Genomic DNA, 18,146 nt, shown 5'->3' with positions numbered 1-18,146 from the left:
GAGCCTCGTCATCGGAAGTAAGTCATTCCAGTGAAACTGAACGAGCGCGTCCTTTCCTCGGTTTCCTCCACTTAGACTGCCCCGAAGGCCCCCCCCCCGCCAGTGAGGACCCCTGGGGCTGCCTGCTGGGGTGGGAAGCCTGCGCTTCGCTCGGGGCCTGCTCATTTTAGTTAATACTGGGCTTCCTACGGGCAGCATCGATCTGAGACTGACTCAAGCAGCTTGCCTGAGAGGAGATTGTGATTTAAACGCTGTGGTTCTAAAGTTAATTTGTTAACTTCATTAAATATGTGTGTTCTCTAAGTGTGCATGCATGCACAGGGCAGGAGAGGCTACACTAGAATCGGCCCGTTTCCCAGCGGGAACCCGAGGACCTGGAACTTAGACTGGGGACATAACAGCTCTCAGGTCACCAAGTCTCCTTAACTTGAGTTTCCTCTGCTGTATCACATCGCAGCTTTTGTTATTTTTAATCCTTACAATTGTGCTGAGAAATCGACCTGCTAAATTGGCGTGTCCATCATTTCTTACGGTTCCTCCTCACAATTTCATGTGCTTGAACAGCAGGCTTTTGTGTTTCATTTGGCACTGAAGTGGATGAATGAAGCCGCACTCTTACATCTTTGGGATGAGGCTAGCCACACAGTACACAGTACATGAACTCAGTTCCTTTTTTAATGTGTTATGAGATTGTTCTTTTAAGCTTGAGGGCTGTGTGAGCCGGTTACGGGGCTTCAGGCCAGTTGTGCATGGGCAGCTCCGAGGTGCGTCTTCTTGGGGAAGGCAGCACCCTGGCCGTGTAAGCAAGTCCGGTCTCAGGGCCCACGGTCACACACCGCGCCACCTTCATGTTTCATTCAGGCTCTGCTCCCTAGTGACAAAAACTCCACGTATAGATGTGAGCTGCACCGTGAAAGTGCGGAGATGTAGGCAACGGTAAAGTTGGTCCGTCAGTGGTGTGAGCACCTGGAAATGTCTCAGCGAGTGGGGTTGGCTGCTTCATCTGTGCAGGGAGACGGCCACTGCAAGGCCGTGTGGCCCTCTGAGAAGTTGCTGTGACCTGTGCAGCTGCCTCACCTGTGCCACTTTGCCCGCGGGTGATGAAGGCTGCTTCTGAAGGCGGTGTTGAGGAAGTCTGGCATTCCAAAATGGTTTGGGCATCGTATTGGGCATGTTTGTGTCGAGTTTTGGAAAGCAGCAGTCCCTGCTGAGGACGGGGCCGGAGTCTGGAGTCTCTGGTTTATGCTACTGTCCCATCCAACAGTGTCACCCTGAAGCTGCGTGGCCACTTGCCTGTCAGTGCAGGGAGCAGGGGTGAAATGCTCACAGCATGCATTTGTGTCTGGGGAGAGGCACAAGAGTGAGACCCGCTGTCCTCAGATGTGGAATCAACATGGCCAATACTCAGCTGCCCAGCGGCAGGAGTCAGTGAAGAGGTTCTGTGACCTGTGGTGACCTAGCCTGCAAAAGTCACCTGTAGAAGCTGTCCATCTGATGAGGGCTTCCTCATCCTTGTTACACAGCCCTGTGAACAGGGTGAAATGCTTCATAGACGAAACCAAATGCCTTCCTCAAGACAGAAAAGGAAAGCCCGGCCCCAGTGGCTCAAGCTGAAATCCTAGCTGCTCTGGAGGCTGAGATTTGAGGATCATGCATGGTTCCAGGCTTCCAAGCAGTCAGTGCAGGAATGTGTGAGACTTTTTTGTTTTTGTTTTTTTGTCAGTCATGAGGTTTGAACTCTGGGCCTGGGTGCTGTCCCTCAGTTCTTTAGCTCAAGGCAAGTGCTCTGCCTCTTGAGCCATAGCGCCACTTCAGGTTTTCTGGTGGTTAGATACGAGTCTCACAGACTTTCCTGCCCAGGCTAGCTTTGAACCTTGATTCTCAGATCTCAGCCTCCTGAGTAGCTAGGAAGACAGATGTGAGCCACCAGTGCCTGGCTTCCGTGACACTCTTAACTCCAACAAACTACTCAGAAAAAGCCAGAATTGGTGCCATGGCTCAAGTGGAAGAGCACTAATCTTGGGCACAAAGAGGCCTGTCAGGAACAGAGCCCAGGATCTTAGTTCAAGCTCCAGGACTGACCCCCCCCCCAAAAAAAAAAAAAAACAGCAAGGGAGAGGAAAGATTACGTTTCCTTGGAGCTGGAATTGTGGAGAAAAATTTAGGTAGCAGGGGATCAAAGCTCTGTGGCAAGCAGTGAAGGAAAGATAATTGATGGATGTCTTGATTCATCTGACATCCCTCTTCTGGAAAGATTCGCTGTCACCTTCTCAAGGCTGGAAAACTGCGCGCAGGGTCAGAGGATGAGTGCGCTTCAACATTTTATCAAAACGGTGTTTGTAGGGAATTAAGCATCTTTCTATGAGCTGACTTCACCCACAGGCGTAGCCCATCAAGCGCTTGCTGAGAGCGCTGGCAGTGTTGGGCATCTGCACGCTGATTGCTGCCTTTGAGGATGCCCTGAGCGCCGCGCTCTACCTGGCACCAGCACTGCACTCAGGTGCTGTGGCGTACCTGAGTGGCGTCCCACAACCACCTGCTGTGGTTGTGGTGGAAGGCTGTGTACTGTGCTGAAGAAGCCAAATAAGCCTGCATTTGGGGCTCCCGCTCTGGCTTAGGCTATCCCCTTCCTAGTGCTTTTGCTGGTTAATTGGAGGTATGAGTCTAAGAATCTCATGGGTTTTTTTTTTGTTTTTTTTTTTTTCTGGCCAGTCCTGGGCCTTGAACTCAGGGCTGGGCTCTGTCCTTGAGCTTCTTTGGGCTCAAGGCCTAGTGCTCTCTGTTTATGTGACATTGAGGAATCAAACCCAGGGCTTCATGCATGCCAGGCCAGCACTCTGCCACTACGCCACATTCCCAGCCCCGGGAAGATTTAATATTGTAGATGTTAAATGAATTTTTTTCTTTAGGTGTAATGTGGCTTATTCTTAAGATTACCACCGAATTTAGTAGTGGGCTTTTTGTTTTTTTGTTCCTGGTGGTGCTAGGATTTGAACTTAGGCCTCAAGCTTACTGAGACTTAGAGTCTACCTCCATGAGCCACGCTTCCAGCCCAGGATCTTACTGGTTTTGGAGAGGGAGTGTTGGAGCATTTTCTGCCCAGGCTGCCTTCAATCCCTGGTCCTGTGGCTCTCAGCCTCCTGAGTAGCTAGGATTATAGATGTGAGCCACCAGTGCTCTACTTAATAGGATTATTCTAAAGCAAAATCTGATTTATTTTTATACTGGTTGTGCCATTCTTAGGTTCTAGAACTTCATTTTAATTTAGCTGGAGCTTTTTTGGGGGGGAGATTGGGGTCCCGTCGTGGGGCCTGAACTCTGGGCTTGGGCACTGTCCCTCAGCTCTTCAGCTCAAGGCTAGTGCTCTACCACTTGAGCTACAGCCCCACTTCCGGCTTTTTTCTTTTTGCTTGTGTGGTGCTGAGGAATTGAACCCAGGGCCTCATGCATGCAAGGCAAGCACTCTACCACTGAGCCACCTTCCCAGCCTCCAGCTGGAGCTTTTTTGTGTGTGCATGTAGTGCCTTTAATGTGACCTTCCAATGATGAAGGGCTTTTATGTGACCAGGAAAACGCTTCTTATCCTTAACATCAGAGTCACTTTAACTTTCTTTCATAGCTTTCTTCTCCTCTCTTGATGCTAGGCCTTATAAGAAGTTCTTACTGTTGGGTTGCACATGATCACTGCTAAATTCTTTGTATATTTTTGGAGAGGTGGTATGGGTGTTTGTATGATGTACTGGTGTTACTGCTTGGCCAGAGTGCAGACCAAATATAACACATCCGGAACATACTTTGCTGTCAGCGGCCATGGTGCATTTTTCCAAATCTGTTCTAAGCCGATAAGAAATATCTCACTAAGCCAGGTGCCGCAGGTGACTTACACCTGTAATCCTAGCTACTGTGGAGGCTGAGATCTGAAGATCACTGTTCAAAGCCAGCCTGGGCAGGAAAGTCCCTGAGACTCTTATCTCCAAAAAACCACCAGAAAATCGGAGGTGGTGCTGTGGCTCAAGTGGCAGAGTGCATGCCTTGAGCTGAAGAGCTGAGGGACAGTGCTCAGGCCCAGAGTTCAAGCCCCACAAACAACCAAATAAAAGAAAAAGAAAAGAAATATCTTACTAAAAAGTAGGTCTGGGGCTGGGAAGGTAGGTGGCTCAGCAGTAGAGTGCATGCCTTGCAAGCATGAGGCCCTGGGTTCCATTCCTCAGCCCCACATAAACAGAAAAAGCCGGAAGTGGTGCTGTGGCTCCAGTGGTAGAGCACTGGCCTTGAGCTGAAGAGCTGAGGGACAGCTCCCAGGCCCAGAGTTCAGGCCCCACGACCGGCAAAAAATAAAATAAAATAAAAAATAAATAAATAAATAAAAAGTAGGTCTGTGCTATTTGAGTTTATCCACCAGTCACACACACACGGCCACATACACCATTCCACACAGGTCTGCTCCCAGACTTCTGCGAGACGCTGCAGTGGCGTTGCGCACTGGACATTTGGGATGTGCTGGCGTTCAGTTATTGGTGTGGTTTATGTTCGTTATCTGGACTGCTACTTAAAAAAGAGTCATGGATGACAATCTTGATTTTTCCCACCTGTGTCTGCTGTGGTGCTAGCTTAGTCGTTTAGGTGAGTGGGTTTACACTCGTGTGAAGAGCTGTACTGGCACTGTCTCTGCAGCTCACAGCCGCACAAAGTGGAGACGCCCCCGTCTTGGTTGGGTTTCAGCGGTGTTGAAGGCATTGTCCGTAGGGCGGAGGTGCAGTCAGTTGTGGGTAGAAATGACATTTCTAACAGCTCCCATGGCCTGGTGTGTCCTGAATACTGCTTATTCTCCGCTCGCTCCCCGCATCCCCCCCCCACTCCCAGAAAGGAGAGGGGAGGAGAAGGGAAGGGGAAGGGGAGTAAAGTCGGGTCTCTGCACGCTGCAGCCCAGCCGCCCAGCCGTGTGAGGTGGGATCTGCTGGCCACCCCTGTGGCTCGGCTACCCTTAATGCTTCCATGTTGAAAGGATGGACGAGGCTTCCGTGTCTCGGTCACTTCGCTTAGGGAGCAGGACTAGTGGGTTTTGTGGTGTTTTCGGACAAATCCCAAGGCTGGAGCCATGCCTGGCCGCCTGGGAGGCTCTGACTTTGGCCTCCAGCCTCCCTGATGGGAGGGAAGTGCCTGGCGCTGAGAGGGCCATGCTGAGCCCTTAGCACCGGTTCAAGAAGGATTGCCATGAACCTGTCCGGAGAATGGCGCTGCTGTTTGGGGGTTTGGGGTTTTCCGTGTTGCTAGTTCTGGGTTTGAACTCAGAATTACATGCTTGTGCAACAGTTACTCTGCCACTTGAACCATGCCTCCAGCTTGGCTTTTTACTAGTTATTTTGTGAAGATGGAGTCCTGTGGACTTTTTTCTGCCTAGCTTGGCCTTGAACCACTGTCCTCCAGATCTCAACCTCCTGATTAGCCAGGCTTAGGAGCTTGAGTGGCTGACACTCAGGTAGGAATAAAATTTTATTTTTTTATTATTATTATTTTTGTCGGTCATGGGGCTTGAACTGGGGGCTGGCCCTCAGCTCTTCAGCTCAAGGTGAGTGCTCTACCACTTGAGCCACAGCACCACTTCCAGTTTTCTGGTGGTTAATTGGAGATGAATCTCACAGACTTTCCTGCCTGGACTGGCTTTGAACTGTGATCCTCAGATCTCAGCCTTCAGAGTAGCTAGGATTACAGGGGTGAGCCACTGGCGCCCAGCTAGGAATAGGATTTTTGTTAGAAAAAAACTCTGGCCAGGGGCTGGGAAGGTGGCTCAGTGGTAGTGCGTTTGCCTTGCATGCCTGAGGCCCTGGGTTCGATTCCTCAGCACCACATAAGCAAAAAAAAAAAGCTGGAAGTGGCGCTGTGGCTCAAGTGGTAGAGCGCTAGCCTTGAGCTGAAGAGCTGAGGGACAACACCCAGGTCCAGAGTTCAGGCCCCACGACCGGACCCAAAAAAAAAAAGCAAAAAAAAAACCAAAAACAAAACTCTGGCCAGAGCTGGGCACCAGAGACTCGCCTGTTATCCTGCCTACTCAGTAGGAGGCTGAGATCTGAGAATCACAGTTCAAAGTTAGCCTAGGCAGAAAGGTCTGTGAGACTCTTGCCTCTAATTAACTATTCAGAAAAAGCCGGAAGTGGCGTTGTGGCTCAGGTGGTAGAGTACTAGACTTGAGCACAGAGAGGCTCAGGGACAGCATCCAGGCCCTGAGTTCAAGCCCTCAGACCAGGAAAAACAACAGAAACACCTTTGCCCATGCCAGGTGGCACATGCCTATAATCTCAATCTTTGGAGGCTGAGACAGGAGGATTTTGAGATCCGGATACATCTAGGCATCATAGCAAGATCTTGTCTCAAGAAGAAAAGAAACAGCATAGTTAATTATCCAACTATGTCTGTTTAATCTGATGACATTGATTTACTACAATAGCATTCATAGGAATAGGACAGTAAGCTCACTGTCTATATAGGTATAAACCCAGTGTTACAAAAACACTTTCTGAGAGGACTTAAGAGTAGGTACCTGGTTTACAGGTAGAAAACCCTGCTGAAGAGGATTCAGACTGAAACCAGAAGCTTTTAGGAGGGCCTTCTACCCAAGAATAAATTTCCCTACTGGGCAGTCTGCCTAGGTTTCTAGCTAGCGTGTGGAATTGCCAGTGTTGGGGGTTCCTGGCCAGTGGAGCGGGTTCCCCCATCCTTCCCCGGGCGAGCTTCTATAGTGCCAGTGTGCTCCTGTGTTTTCTGACCAAAGATTTTGGGGTTGGTCAGTTGCTGCTGCATTTGGAATGCTGTGGAACGTGTGCATCTGTTTCATACTTCCAGATTATCATTGCATTGTTTCTGTTTCATAATGTTTTGATAAGAAAAAACTGTTCATCTTTTGGCCTGGCTATATATTTTTGGGTCAAAAGTAGTGAATTGCCTGAAGTTATGTAGAACCAATCCAAAAACCTGGGCATCTGGGTCTTGTCTCATTCTGTGCCTCAGGAGTTACAAGTGATGCTGGGCGTTGAGTGGCGCCGGGCATCTTGGCCACACAGATCCTAGCTATTCAGGAGGCTGAGAGGATGGCAGTTCAAAGCCAACCTGGGCAGGAAAGTCCGTGAGACTTATCTCCAATGATAAACCAGAAGTCTTTAAGTGGTGCTGTGGCTCAAGTGGTAAAGCACTATCCTTGAGCTGAAGAGCTAAGGGACAGCGCCCAGGCCCAGAGTTCAAGCTCTAGGACTAGCGAAAGAAAAAGAAGAAATCTCCCACTATGTGAATGCCACCCCGCTTGTGACCCTTGAGAAGAGAAGGGTGAGGGCAGAAGGCGCCTGGGCCGAGCCGCAGCCCCCCCCCCCCCCCCGCCTGGTCTTTGCTCAGCGGGGCTAATTGACGCATTTCTCTCCTGCAGTGAGAGGGTCCAAGCCAGGTAAGAATGTCCAGCTGCAGGAGAATGAAATCAGAGGACTGTGCTTGAAGTCCCGCGAGATCTTTCTCAGTCAGCCTATCCTACTAGAACTTGAAGCACCACTCAAAATATGTGGTAAGTTTTGACAGACTGAACTATCTTTGGTTGTGTGGCTGACAGGCCAATACGTATGTGGGACTCTTCATTCACCAGCAGAATCATTCCCGTGGATTGATATCTCGGAACGCCTGAAAGCCAACTTACACAGCAGCTTTAGAGTAAACGCCTCTACTGACCCCGCTGTGGTGTTGAGATTTTAAATAATTATTTTACTGGAGAGCTAAGATCGGAATATATTGAGGATTATGTTGAAGTTTAAACCTACCCTGGTGTTACACATGAGTGAAAGCTAGCACTTGACACTTGGTGCTCGTGTGTCCTCACACATCTGTGGAGATGAAGCAGGTTCCGCTCTCTATAGACTGCAGAACCTGAACTGGCCTGGAGCGATGCTGCGCGCTCGCAACTTCTTGCCCAGTGCGTTAGACACATCCTTGAAAGGGGAACTGCCAGCCGGGCACCATGGAGGCCACGTTTTCAATCTGTGGGGCGAGGGTGTGTGCCCCAGCTCCTGGGGGTGGAGCTGCAAAGAAGAACGAGCAGAGTGTAGGCCGACACTGCTTCCCAGCGTGGATGCCTAGCGCATGGGCTGGCTTCAGGACACCGTTGCTGCTTTTATTATGCTCAGCTGTGTGGAGTAGTGGCATAGGATTGGAGCGTACTTCATGTTGGCTGTGAAATTATTAGAGGTCGTTGCCATTGTGACAGTGAACCGAGCTGTAAGCGTGGGAGCACTGTCTCACGGAGTCTCACCTCTCTCTAGGTGACATCCACGGGCAATACTATGATTTGCTTCGACTTTTTGAATATGGGGGCTTCCCACCAGAAAGCAACTATCTCTTTCTGGGGGACTACGTGGACAGGGGGAAGCAGTCCCTGGAGACGATCTGCCTCTTACTGGCCTACAAGATCAAGTACCCCGAGAACTTCTTTCTTCTCAGAGGCAACCACGAGTGCGCCAGCATCAATAGAATTTATGGGTTTTATGATGAATGTAAGTATTCCCTGCGTCCAAGGGAAGTGTGTGTGGGTGTGTAGGTACCTGTATGGGTGTGCGTGCGCGAGTGTGCTCTTGCTATGTTTGTGACAGAGTTCAGATGCAGTTAGGAGTTCACGTCCTTCCTTTATTGACTTACTTGCTTTTTTTCTCCAGGGTTGCCTTTGCTGAGACGCAGTGCAGGTGCTACTCTGGTGGTGGTGATTGAGGGGTGGCTTTGTGGAGGTCTCTGCAAAGTGCCAACTCACACAGAACTCACAAAGAGTCTGAGAACTTACCTAGACACTGCGGTTCTTAACAGCTTTACGCAGAGATTTCACATAGCCCCGGTGTGCGCTCTGCGCCCACCGTGCTTTTCCTAAAGGAAAGCGCTTCCAATACCTGTCAGTGGCCTGGCTTCTGGCACATTGATACTAAGGAGGAAAGGCATTTACTTTCCTAAAACACGCTGAGTAGAGAAAGAAAAATGATTTTTAAAATTAATTTTTAAATTACATTTAATCCACGGCCCCATTTTGGATGTCAAGATAAGTGTACTCTGTTAGTCCCCTTTGACTGGAGAACAGCGTATGCGCGTGTGCGCCGAGTGTGTGCGGTGTTGAGTGGTCTGTGTCTGCTGGTGCTCACTGCCTGGCCAGAAGCTCCCAGCTTAGGGCGGACCCAGTGGGCATGAGCTCTCTGTTTCCTCGGGGAGAAAACGGCAGCGCATAATTACCTTAGAAATAGGAAGCTTTAGGTTCGTGCTAGATTTTAGACAGGTTTGGTGCTACCAAACAATTGGAATCTGATGCTAATTCCTAATCGTCTTAGCGAGAATTCTGATTATACATGTGTGGGACATTTGAAAATATTCCATGTGAAGATGGGAATCAGACATCTCTGCCTCCCAAGCACCCACCTTCAGTCCCCTCCAGGAGATTTTGAAGAAGACATAGTTTTGTTGACTTGAAAGCTAATCAAAATCTTGCTTTTAGAGCAACTTGTAGAATGTGAAACTGCAGAAGAGACACTTCTAACCATCCTAAATGTTCACAGGTAAAAGAAGATACAACATTAAACTATGGAAGACTTTCACAGACTGTTTTAACTGCTTGCCAATAGCAGCCATCGTGGATGAGAAAATATTCTGCTGTCATGGGGGTATGTGGCTGGCTGTCATCAGAAGTCTTCCTGATGGTGGGGCTGGCGTCTGGGAGCCGCCTGGGGTGACCGCCTTCGTCAGCACTGTGTATAGCCCGACCATCCAGATAGAGGTCTGGAGGAAATGCGTTTGTGGCAAGGAACTGTAGACAGTGACAGTGTGATTTGAAAATAGAGCAGAAAGTGCTCTTAAATATAAAATGAGCCATGCTTAACCTGCTGAGCCATAGATCCTTTTGAATACTGAAAGTGTAACTTGTCCTTTGATCTGTTTTTGATCCTCTGACTTGGGAGTCTGAGTTTCTTTGCTTTGCTTGGTGTGTGAAGGCATTAAAATAGCGTCAGAGAAGACTCAAAGAGCCAGCCGAAGATGGTGCTTTAATGAAGGCAAGAGAGCAGCCAGGGCTGGCCAGGTGGCTCAGTGTAGAGTGCTTGCCTAGCATGCATGAAGCCCTGCGTTCTATTCCTCAATACCACAGGAAAATGCCATAAGTGGTGCTGTGACTAGAGTGCTATCCTTGAGCACAGAGAGAGGCTCAGGACAGAGCCCAGGCCCTGAGTTCAAGCTCCAGGACTGGAGCCACATGCTGGCTGGTCAGAGCGCGGTGGTCTATGTGCACCCTGCACTGCACCTAGGGTGTGCATTGCGGCCTGACCTGGGGACGGGGTCAATGCCCCTGTCCACTCGGTTTAATCACCATACCCTGATGCTGAATACCAAAGCCCCTGTCCCTGTATATTTCATGAATGGCAAGATCTGTCGTGTGTTGCTTTAACCCAGGCCAGCCTAACCATAGGTGTCAGTGTCTGTGCCGAGGGAGCTGTGAAGGGCCACCGGGCTGCTCCTTCAGTGTTTCCCTTCTTCCGCAGGTTTATCACCAGATCTTCAATCTATGGAGCAGATTCGGCGAATTATGCGACCAACTGATGTGCCTGATCAAGGTCTTCTTTGTGATCTTTTGTGGTCTGACCCCGATAAAGATGTCTTAGGCTGGGGTGAAAATGACAGAGGCGTGTCCTTCACGTTTGGTGCAGAAGTGGTTGCCAAATTCCTCCATAAGCATGATTTGGACCTTATTTGTAGAGCCCATCAGGTATTGGTTTTGAATTTTGCGTGTTCACCTTCGCGCGTGTGTGAGCCCGACCCTCCCTGTGGTGTGGTGGGTAGGTATTGCTTCCTCAGCAGAAGTTGGTCTCTGCAGCGACCTGCAGGGAGCGGGAGCCGGGAGCCGGCCAGGGCTTTGCTCGGCCAAATGTGCGTCTGCTCACGCTGAAAAACCTTTCTCTCCAAGGTGGTTGAAGACGGATATGAATTTTTTGCAAAGAGGCAGTTGGTCACTCTGTTCTCTGCACCAAATTACTGTGGAGAGTTTGACAATGCGGGGGCCATGATGAGCGTGGACGAGACGCTGATGTGTTCCTTCCAGGTAGGCGCCAGCCCCTCCCCGCGGCCCAGCCCGCTCTTGTCCTCAACCACTTTCTAGATCTTTCTCCCAGGGTTGAATTTAACTTGCCAATTTATTGAACAGGTAAAAGTTCCTTGTACTTAGGACTTTGTTCCCTCTATCTAAAACCATGCTGTGACTGTAATGTTGAGCTGAAATTAAAGAGCTGCTTGTGTGTGCCAGCCGTGCGTGTGGGCCTGCGTGCCTGGAGTGCTGTGTGGTAAAGTGGCGCCATCAGCTTCTCTCCAAGCCGTGTGGGGCTCCCTGGCCATGTTGTCCACCTCCACAGGGCGGAAGCATTAGCTCTGCCCACATCTGCTTGGGAGGAACATGGTGGGGCGGCCGCTGAGAGCCCGCAGCAGCTACCAGTTGAGTGGACTGGACCCATTGGACCCATTCTGCTAGCTCATGCTAGAATGAGCTTACCTAGGGTGCTCACAGCTCCGGGCACGGCAAGGACCCCGCATGCGCCACACTCCCTGTGGGTCCTGGGGACTGCTCTTCCAAAGGTCTGCGCACTTGGGTGAGGAGCAGCACTCGTGTGTGTGTACGTGTGTACGTGTACGCACACACATATGTATGCATGTGTACACGTGCATTTGTCCCATTGCTGATAGCACCTAGATGTCCCATGTGGGCTTGGCCTGCAGGTGGAGCTGCTGGAAACGGCCAAACCTTTCTAAGCAAAAGATTTCAGTGAGAATGTAAAACCTTCAAGATTGGGAGTTGAGCATATTTCCTAAAATGCTTTTGTCATCTTCGCAGATTTTAAAGCCTGCAGAGAAAAAGAAGCCGAATGCCACGAGACCTGTCACGCCACCCCGCGGTATGATCACAAAGCAAGCAAAGAAATAGTGTCGCCCTGCCACGCGGTCAGGACTTGTACCATAGAGTTATAGATAGCCTTCATTTTTCAGACGGCGCGTGCGTGCCGGTCAGCCTGCTCAGATAGACCTGTGCTGTGGGCCCTCCCCTCTTCGACTTAAGGATGGCATTTGCTGGTTATAACAGCAAATGAAAGAAAAATGATTTTGTTTTTAAATACCCTATTTCTTTTGCAAACAACGTTAATGATGGTGTTAAAGCTGTACACCCCAGGACAGTTTATCCTGTCGGAGGAGTAAGTGTACAATTGATTTTTTTTAATTCAGTGCAAACCATGAAATAGTGTAAATGCTCGTTTTCTTTAGGATATAAAGAGCCCTAGGGTGCTCTGAGTCTGTACATGTTACTGTCATGAAATGCATACTGTTGATATAAACCACTGTGAACATTTTTTTATTTTCAGATTTTGTTTGAAAGGGATTGCTTTCTCTCCTTGTCTTGTCCTGTGCACCGGAGTCCCCTAGCTCTGACAGTAGGAGTGCCCTGCACCTCCAGCCCCTCTGCTAGGGTGTGCGTTACTAAAGCACAGCCCTCCTGTACTCCTCTTGACAACTGAAGCCATTCTTTAAATGCCTGGGACTCGGAAAGCCAAAGCCTCTGCCCCTCAGCACGGGGCGTGCGGGAGGAGGGAGCGCCCGCAGCCGCCCCCCGCCCGGGCCCAGAGAGGCTTTGGGTTTTGAATAGCAGTTAGTAATAGAGTACTGTTTAAGCTATTAATGATTAAAGTTAATAACATTTTGTACGATTTCCATATAGTCTATTCATTAAGTAATCTTTTTACAGTTGGATCAGGCCTGAACCCGTCCATTCAGAAAGCTTCAAATTATAGAAACAATACTGTTCTATACGAGTGACCGATTATGCTTTCTTTGGCCTACATTCTTTATCCTTCGGTGAAGTTGAGGCTTGTCAGTCAGAACAAAGGAACTAACTTGCTGTCCACCAGTTTATACAGAACTCACAGTGTCTATGACTTTTTTAAACTAAGATCTGTTAAAAAGAAATCTGTTTCAACAGATGACCATGTACAATACCATGTGATAAAAATTGAGACTTATTAAATGGCGAACTTGTTAAATCTTCTCAGTCAGTGTCTATTTATCAGCACAATACACACAGGACCACTGCTGATGGCGCATTGAATAGATTTTAATGAATAAATCGCTCTGGAAACCACAGCTCCATTGGCTTTGTCTTCCTTTCGGTCATCTGTTTTCCAAGGGTAGGTCATGCCAGTGGGTGGCGCTGTTCTTGCCACCAAACATGGGTGTGTCCAGGCTGCTGCCCCGCCAGCTGACCTGTCTGGGTCCACTTGAACTTGGGGGCCTAAAGGCATCTGCAGCCTTGCCAGCTCCGCTCTTGTCCCCACCCAGCTATTCAGGAGCAGTGCTTTGTCTTTATCGCTGGCGTGGGGACACACGTGTCAGTGGATGAGCTCTGTTGGAAACAGTTCTGTCGTGACGTGGGGAGAGGACTCACCCAGGAGGCCAGGGCCACTGTGAAAGGCGGAGGGATGCACGTGGGCCTGGAGCTGTGACCGTTGAGAGACGACGTGGGTGGTGTGGGTGTCGCTATGCGGCACGCTGAGCTGTCCTGAGTGGTAGCAATGTTTCTGGGGTTCCACAGTCCCCCTGTGTGCTGGAATCAGTGTGCCCTGCTTAGGATGTGCCAGTCCTGAGTGTGATGCCCAGCTGCAGATTTCTTTACAGAGATGAGTCACGTGTAATGAGAGTGTGTTGATGGCTCGTGGACTTAGCCGGCTCCACACCCTTCTCATTTCACCCTGGTCTCCTGTGCCTCTAACCTGGGTTTCCCACCCGAAACATGTATGAAGTATGTGTGCAGAGCGCCCCCCCCCTACACCGCCATAGCAGACACGACAGGAGGAAGGTGTGGCCGTGCAGCTGGGGCTTCAAGTCTTGGCACAATCGGTAAAGGAGGAATGACTGGCTGACTGCAGCCTCCCTGGCCACATCCGCCAGCCTGAGCCCTGTCCACGGAGTGTGGGCGTGCTGTCATGGCACCAGCGACTCCAGGGGCACGCTCACAGATGCAGTGGATCAAGTCCAGGGCTGGGCTAGCCAGAGGGCACCAAGCTAGACTGATGGGCACAGGAGCCGCCACTGGCTTCTGTGGGCTGTGCACGAGGTGCAGGGGGCTGGAGCACAAGTGTGCGCGCACCTGGGAAGGCTGGCGCAGGGCAGAGACCTGCCCGCGTGACAGGAAGCTAGCCTGGACAGGACAAGCCGGAGGTGGCGGGGACAGGGGAGCGTTGAGCTCACCTGGGCGCATGAGGACTTGAGCAAGATCGCAGTGGGTCTGGAGGCAGTGTGGCCCATCTCATCTCAAGGAAGAGCCCAAAACCCGCCCTGCGCCGTGCTCATTGTAAAGCTCACAAAGAAACCTTCAATTCTGCAAGTCTGCAGTGTAGATCTGACACCATCGCAGACCAAGATCCCATGTGCTCTGCCCCAGGCTCTCAGCTGGGGCTGGTGTGTCCGTGAACTGCCGCTGCCAAGCTGCTCTGCGTGTGATGAGCACGCAGGACTTGTGCACAGCCTGTGACACCAACGTGTGTCGGCAACAGGCAAGCCAGGAGCAACAAGAGAGCTGAGCCCACGCGAGGAACGCCTGGCCCGGACACCAGCAAAGCCCATGGCAGCCAGCACTGCCTGGGCAGTGACCACGCTGCTGCCTTCTACGGGCCTGTGAGCACAGTCCTGAGTGGGTTAGCAGCAGATGCCTGCACCACCTCCACTGCCCTACAGGAAGCCTCACAAAACTCAGCAAGGGTCAGGTGGTTCGATAAGAATTTAAAAGGTAAGCTGGGCGGGCGTCCCAGCTACTCAGGACGTGAGATCTGGCGATTGTGGTTCAAAGCCAGCCAGGGCAGGAAAGTTGGTGAGACTCATCTCCAATGAACCACTCAAAAAAAGCTGAAAGTGGCACATAGGGCTCAAGTGGTAGAGTGCCAGCTCTGAGCACAAAGACTCAGGACAGAGCCCAGGCCCTGAGTTCAAGCTCCAGCACTGGTGCATGCACACACACTCATACCAGACATAAACCATTGGAAGCAAATCCATGGGAAGATCAAGTACCTCTGAGAACCGCATGTTGAGTTACTGCACAGATCACAGGATAAGGAGCAACACACGTTCATCTTTACTGGGCTCGGGGATAGAGCAGTCAAGCCAGCAAACTGCACCAACCTCAGGTAAAGTGAGCATCTACTCGGTGCTGCAAGGGGCCGTGCCCCACCAGAGCAATGAAACCACTGGGGTAAAAAAAAGGAAGATCGGCTGGGAAGATGGCTCAGTGGTAGAGCGCGTGCCTTGCATGCCTGAGGCCCTGGGTTCGATTCCTCAGCACCACATAAGCGAAAAGAAAAAAACCAGAAGTGGTGCTGTGGCTCAAGTGGTAGAGCGCTAGCCTTGAGCTGAAAAGCTGAGGGACAGCGCCCAGGCCCAGAGTTCAGGCCCCACAAATGGACCCCCCCCAAAAAAAAGGAAGATCCCTGTCCAGTGTCTGAGGAGTCAGACACCCTTTCTCTAACAGGTCTGGCTCTTAGCAAATGCTAATTTCAAAACTCAGATAGCCGAGATTGCTAAGGTACAATCGAGAGACAATTCTAAATTGCCATTTTCAAATGCACCCAATTAGCACATCAGCAAATGCCGGGAGAGGACCCGCCCGCTCCCCAGCTGCTTGGGGGTAGGGGACAAGACGCCAGCCAGCCGTCACGTTCCCGGACAGTCTGGCCTTGCCAGCGAAGCCTGGCACTTGTGGCAGGAGTGCAGAGCCGCGGGTGGGATAAAGGACGTTCCCGCTGAGCCTGGCAGGAGAGCATTTGCCATCTGCCAAGGATTCACTTGCCAGCCCGACCCTTGAGTCAGCCTTGAGTCAGATCCCTAACCTACTGTAAGTTACGAAGGTGAAATTGCTTCTTGCCAAGTTGGTTTTATTTTGTTTTTTAAGACCTCACTGAGTAGTCCAGACTGGCCTCAAACTCATGATCCTCCTCCCTCAGCCTCCAGAGTGCTGAGATTACAGGGGTACACTGCTGCTTGCCTCCATAAACTCCATCTAGCTTCCTTCTATATGATTATCCTAACACACACACACACACACACACACACACAACCCTGGCTGGGGTCAGTATTTATTTAAATCAAAGCCTCAAGCGTTTATGTAGTTTATGTATTTAGAGAGCAAAGGGTTGAGCGGCCGTGGTGCCATCCTCACCTCAGACAATCCTGCCACACTTTCTTGCCAGATGGCGCCTTTGAAACGAGCAGGGGAGCAGAGAGCAGGTGTGGGGCTGCTTGTGCCCGCTAGCCTCCGTGCCCTATGGAGCCCAGCTGCTGCTTGGGTGCTCCTGGCGTCTCCCGACTGGGGTGCCTTGACCAAGCTCAGGTAGCTGAGAACGGCACCCTGTGTCCCTGACTCAGGGCCCGGTGGGGTTTTCGTTCCTCACTCCCCCTGGCCCCCAGCGGCCTGTTCCCGGTGTTTCTGCTTCTGGAAGGCAGTGCGCGTGTGCACAGGTATGTGCTTTACCAGTAACAGGGCAGCTCTGTAGCAGGTGTATTGAGCCAAGTCTGTGTCTTCTGGACCTTCCCACCCCGTCAGTTTACGCTACCTAAATCTGTCTGTCCGTCTGTCTGTCTGCGCCTAGGCTGCTTTGCCTGTGCACACAGTGCCATCACTGAGATGACACATTTTGCAGAAGATCGTTGCTTCACAAGGCAGCCACAGAGATGGGGTGGGGAGGGGCGGGGGCAAGTCTCAGGCTCACCTCCAGTAGCGTGCTGTGGGGTATTTAGGGGAGAAGCAGCAGGGATTAAGTGGGGGGGTCGCGTGAGTTAGGGTTGTCAGTGGTGTGCACATGTACGTGGAACGGTGGGGCAGCAGCAGCGTGATCAGGAACGGCCACGCCCCTGCCCGCACCCCTCGCCCACTGGTCTGGTCTGGCCATCCTCTCATGTCACACTGGCCGGGAGTGTGCCATGTGCTGGCAGCTGCCCCCAACAGTGCCACACGAAGGGACACCCCGGCCAGGGTCAACCTCTGGTGGCCAGGACAACGTCCACTCCACGATGGGACTCAGGGGGGGGGCATCCTTGGGCCAGGCACTACTTAGCTGGGTGCTGGTGGCTCATACCTATGACCCTAGCTACCTAGGAGGCTGAGGCCTGGAGGATGGCAATTGGAGGCCAGCCTGGGCAGACAAGTCTGTGAGACGCCAGCTCCAGGTAACACCTCCCCAGGCCTAGAACCCTGGAGCCAGGTGTTCCAGGCCCGCCTCTGCTGGCCTGGTTGGGTTTGTGTGATGCACACACCAGAGGAAACAAAAGACTCCGCTGTCTCCCAGGGGGACGGGGGTGGCCTTGCAGGAAGCCATCAGGCTGCCCCTTGGGGGCTCTTGTCAGAGGGGATGCTGAGGAGTGTGCTCCTCCCACAGCTTGCCTTTGGGGCCCTGTCCCCCCCCCCAGCTCTTCCCAGCCCAGAAGACAGCCTCCATTCTGCTTCCTAGGGTGCCTCCTGGCAGGGACGGCAGGAATGGGCCTCACTGCTCCTTCCTCCCTCCTGAGGCCTCCTTCCTGAAACAGAGGCCCCTCCACGTGGAAGAGCAGTGATCAGAGGGCGCCAGGGCCCTTGTTTGTGGGCCCCGTGGGCGGTGCCTCCGGCTCAGCTGCTGGTTTTCTCCCTCTGTCCCTCTCTCACCCTGTGACAAAGGCCAGTGAGTCCTCAGTTGTCCGTCAGCCCCGTCAGGCCCCGTGTCCACCTGAGATCCAAAGGGGGGGAAGAGACAGTCACCATGCTGAGCACAGGCCAAGCCAGCGTGGGTAAGTGGGGCGGGGCTGGGGGTCCTTCGGCCAATCTTAGGGGGTCAATATGGGTCAGCTGAGGACGGCCACCTGCCCCATCCTGACAGTGGTAGCAGGGTCTAGGCCGCACGTTCAGCCCTGTGCCTCTCTGGGAGGCCCGGCCAGCTCTGACCAGGCTCGCCTAGAGCCAGCCGCTGTCATTCCCATGAGTGGCCAGCAGGTGGAACAAGGCGCTGCTGCTGCTGCTGCTGCTGCTAACAGCCTGGGTGCGACTCAGACCCACAGGCCGGCTGGGTCTCCTGGTCCCCTGCCCAGCCACCCAC

General features: G+C 51.8%; 1 protein-coding gene across 1 annotated transcript; it reads left to right on the top strand.

Annotated features, from left to right (window-relative positions):
• Positions 1-7,407: 7,407 nt before the first annotated feature.
• Ppp1cc (protein phosphatase 1, catalytic subunit, gamma isozyme) lies at positions 7,408-13,176 on the top strand (the record flags this gene model as incomplete). Its single annotated transcript, XM_013023088.1, has 7 exons — positions 7,408-7,546; positions 8,295-8,525; positions 9,564-9,668; positions 10,539-10,762; positions 10,961-11,095; positions 11,879-11,939; positions 12,402-13,176. Coding segments are annotated over 7 exons (906 nt in total), but the record flags the coding sequence as incomplete, so codon positions are not given.
• Positions 13,177-18,146: the final 4,970 nt, after the last annotated feature.

Source organism: Dipodomys ordii, unplaced genomic scaffold (assembly GCF_000151885.1).
Source record: "Dipodomys ordii isolate 6190 unplaced genomic scaffold, Dord_2.0 Scaffold66, whole genome shotgun sequence".
NCBI classification, from domain to species: Eukaryota; Metazoa; Chordata; class Mammalia; order Rodentia; family Heteromyidae; genus Dipodomys; species Dipodomys ordii.
This window is presented reverse-complemented; position numbering and strand designations above follow the sequence as displayed.